Source organism: Apaloderma vittatum, unplaced genomic scaffold, assembly GCF_000703405.1.
Source record: "Apaloderma vittatum isolate BGI_N311 unplaced genomic scaffold, ASM70340v1 scaffold14084, whole genome shotgun sequence".
NCBI classification, from domain to species: domain Eukaryota; kingdom Metazoa; phylum Chordata; class Aves; order Trogoniformes; family Trogonidae; genus Apaloderma; species Apaloderma vittatum.
In genome coordinates, this window is record NW_009713318.1 from 31,839 (window position 1) to 35,523 (window position 3,685).

Below are 3,685 nucleotides of genomic sequence, written 5' to 3' on the forward strand. Positions count from 1 at the left end.
AACTTTAGTTTCCCAGGCTTTAACCAACAGGGCATAGTGATCCTCCTACAAAGACAGAAGTTATTTACAACTCCGAGAAGAAAGAAAAGTTAACAGCAGCTACATTTTCCCTAAGGAAGCAGGAAAAGCCTTTGCCTGGCAGAACTTAAAAACATGAATTACAAGATCTGTATTTAGACTACAAGTCAGAGCAGGGAGAACTTGCCACATTCCTCACCCGGGGAATATCGTCGTCGTCATCATCATCGCTTTCATCATCTGCAATAGGAGGGGGATGAGGATCGGGGCCTGACGTGATGAAGTTCTCATAGCTTAGCTCCATTTTATAGTGACAAGACGTGTCACTGTCATATTCTGCAAAACACGTACGGAAATAATGAGATCACAATGCTCTAGACAGCATGTGAAAATATTCCAGGAAGTTTGAGATATGATGCATTCCATGCTCTCCGCTCAGTCCGTGGAAACAAAATGCACTTTGACACAGCATAACCAATTCAATCAACTGTAACGTCTTATTGAATTGGAAGCCCTAATAAGATAATTTCTCATCATCGCTGCATTAATTGAGAACAATTTGTGCCTCCATACGAAGGAAGACCAAAATATGATTTTTTAATTGCTGTGTCTAAAATCAAATAAGCATGTACTTGACAATGCTTGTACTGCTTTAACCTAAACAGGCAGTGTCTAAAGTAGCCAGGATGTGCTTAAATCCTGTTTAACCGATAACTGTAATTTCTCCTGAAACAGATTTTAAATAAAAAGGGAATCGGCACTTTACGTTGCTGAGCTGTTGCAATGGCAGCAATTCGACACGGAGGTCCATGGGTTCCAGGATCGGAGGCTATGCTGGTGCCAGCATCGTTATCGCTGTCGGAAGCCATGGCAAAAGGCAACGCTTCAAAGTTGGCGCTGATTTCTTCCGCGAGGTCGATGCACAGATCGGCAGCGTTCCTGTGAGCCTGTCCTTCAGCGTAGGCAAACTGGCGAGATCCAAAGTTAGCGCGGACTTTTGTGTTCTGAAAGAAGATGCACATAAAAGCGTTAGGATGAGCTGTGGATTGGTTTGATCCTTCTCTTTGCTCTTTAAAAAAAAACAAAACAACCCAACAAAAAATGCAGCCAAAGGGATAAGCTGGTCACACCTCCACGCCGTACGGTCTTCCCGGCATCGCCAGCTATAAAGCTGGATGCAGCAGGGAAAGTATTAAGCTTCTCAACATAAACTTTGAACTCGTCCTCTTTCTAGCTTCAAGATACAGCACATTTAGTGAGTATACTTTGAAGCAGGGTCACTGCTGGGAAGGAATACTAACAGAAGGGCTACTGGCATAGAATAATGCCATCATATCCAGTCAGCTGCACGTTAGTGCCCCAATGGGCAGCAAAAGTTCAAAATAATGATAAAATAGATATACGCACCTGGGAAGGGTAACGGAATACCTCAGCCTAACTCAAAAACTATCACTCTGCTTTTTTTTACAGAAAGGGAAGCAAGCTAATACCTTCTGGATAATGCTTTAATATTTCTGAAAGAATGTAGAGATCAAGCACCACACTTCTGTTAAAAACTTGCCTTTTTCTGGATGTGGACAACTGGCCACATCCCACCAGAGACATCTTCTAGATAGGGCCCGAGTCGCTGCCCACAATACGTAAAATAAACTCTGCCTTTAGCTGGCTGCCCTGGAGGGGGTGGAGTTCCTTCTGTTCTTTCCCATCCAATTCCTGCTACATCACCTGCAGAAAAATACAATCAGGAAAAGAAGAACTCAGATTTAATGTGTTTTCTCTCCTGCTGCCTCCCTCACAGGTAAAGGATTTTCTGATTTACCAGAGAAGCAAGGTAGCTGTGCTCTTACGTACCGGGAGAAAGAGTCACATCCAACCTCACGCTCTAAGCAAGCTGGAGCCGTTGTAATGCACTGCTCGCCCGTTGCTGAGAAATAACACAAGAAGAAAATTAAAAAAGAGCCCTGAAATAAAAAAGGATTACAACTTGCTACCAGCTGAAGTCTAGGCAGCTGTGATACTGACAAAGGCAAGGCAACTTAAATTAAAATAAAGAGATATTCTAGCTCATCATCATTTCAATTAAAATGTACATGTCGGCTACCACGGTGCGCTCACAACACTCCTCCCCACGGAGCTTACAAGCGCACCGAGCAAGACCATTTGGAAATCTCCAACGTACTTGTGAAAAAGACAGGTGCCCACTGGGTTTGTCCAAGCACCATCCCGCTTCTCAGCTTCTGTAGCAAAACCAAATGAAACTATCGGTCCAGTGTCATCATCTGTATCTCCATAGGAAACGATCTCAATTTCCCAGTAGAATGACGGTGCCTAGAAGTAAAAAAACAAAACATAAAATTGATTTTTAAAAAATTTTTTACAATGCATGGGTAAAAGAGAATATTTTCTTTCTTTTTCTTTTCATGCACTAATGAAGGGTAAATGACAGAATACCGTGGTGAGTTCTTACCTGTACTGGAACAGGAGAAGTGGCATAGATAAACGTGCCCCGAGGAAGTCCCCCACCTGCGCTAGGATCAGCCAAAAAGGTCACAGCTGTGAGATGCGACGAAAACATGCAGGCCCGCACAGGGGGAAACACTCGTGATGGACTCCAGGTGATTTCTTTGGGCTACAAACAGGAACAGAGCATTTTATTCTACCAGTTACAGCTGAAGTCATCGATCGAAATTCAACGGCGCTTTCTTTTGTTAAGCACACGTTTAACATGACACACCCAACTACGGCAACTGCAAGCTGCAAGCGCAACAGAGCGCATCCCACTACAGAAATTCCCGTTAAATGAGATGTTGAGGTAAGAACCAACCAGTTTGGCTCTAACATGATGGGCAGAGCCTCTGTGCTCAGGGGCTGGCTTCATCTGCAAGGGGCAGAAGGCTCAGCACCATTTCTGTGCTCACCTGCCTTCGGTCTGCTTGGAGCGGAGGAGGAGGAGGCCGAGCACAGTCCCGATACAACATTCGTAATCTTTCACACTGCATTTCTACAACAAGGAGCCTCTCCCCTGTAACAACAAACCAAGCCGAGGCGTGAGGTTCCAAGCAAAGCTCACTACTCAAGTTCAACATTGCAATCTTGATACCAGTAAATAGAAACAAAATCTGATGTTTGCATTTTAAGAGATCTGATGGGACAGTCTCACTTACCTAGTCAACAAAATTAAGGACAAAATCTAACACATGCAGGCAATGGGTTTTCCTCATGTTTAATTTCTATTTGGTTATCAAAGACACTTATCTTAATTAACATTAAAAGTTCATTTCAGTGAGCAAGTTTATGACCCAGCAAAAGCAGGAAGTCAAAAAATCTATGCCTACTGTCAAAAAAATCAGTAGGCTCCCTTTAGCACTGGAGATCATACTGAAATCCCCTTGGTTCCTACCCTAGCATCCTCTGCTTCAGCCACTTTGCCTCCAGTGAAAGGCTCTGACACATTCCTAAGACTTGCCCTTGAACTAAGACTTCTGCTGGGCCCACTGCCTGTCCTTAAACAGGATGGAAGGAAATCAAGAGCTCAATGATAAGAAAGATCAGAAAGCATTGTAAAAAAAACAGCAAAAAGGTCATAAAAAGGAAACATATAAATGATAACGTCAAGGAATATAGAGTAGGTTACAACGGAAGCAAAGTGGGGAGGGTTCAGCAGCAC

At 43.4% G+C, this 3,685-nt stretch overlaps 1 protein-coding gene across 1 annotated transcript in view; it reads right to left on the bottom strand.

The window, feature by feature from the left end:
- Positions 1 to 3,685, bottom strand: part of HECTD4 (HECT domain containing E3 ubiquitin protein ligase 4) — a 57,243-nt gene that overhangs the window by 19,593 nt on the left and 33,965 nt on the right. Inside the window, 9 exon segments of the mRNA XM_009868321.1 lie at positions 1 to 45; positions 218 to 354; positions 785 to 1,022; positions 1,580 to 1,743; positions 1,870 to 1,902; positions 1,905 to 1,942; positions 2,198 to 2,346; positions 2,486 to 2,647; positions 2,937 to 3,040. The exon segment at positions 1 to 45 is cut by the window's left edge and continues 21 nt beyond it. Of these exon segments, the coding sequence (XP_009866623.1) occupies positions 1 to 45; positions 218 to 354; positions 785 to 1,022; positions 1,580 to 1,743; positions 1,870 to 1,902; positions 1,905 to 1,942; positions 2,198 to 2,346; positions 2,486 to 2,647; positions 2,937 to 3,040 (1,070 nt within the window).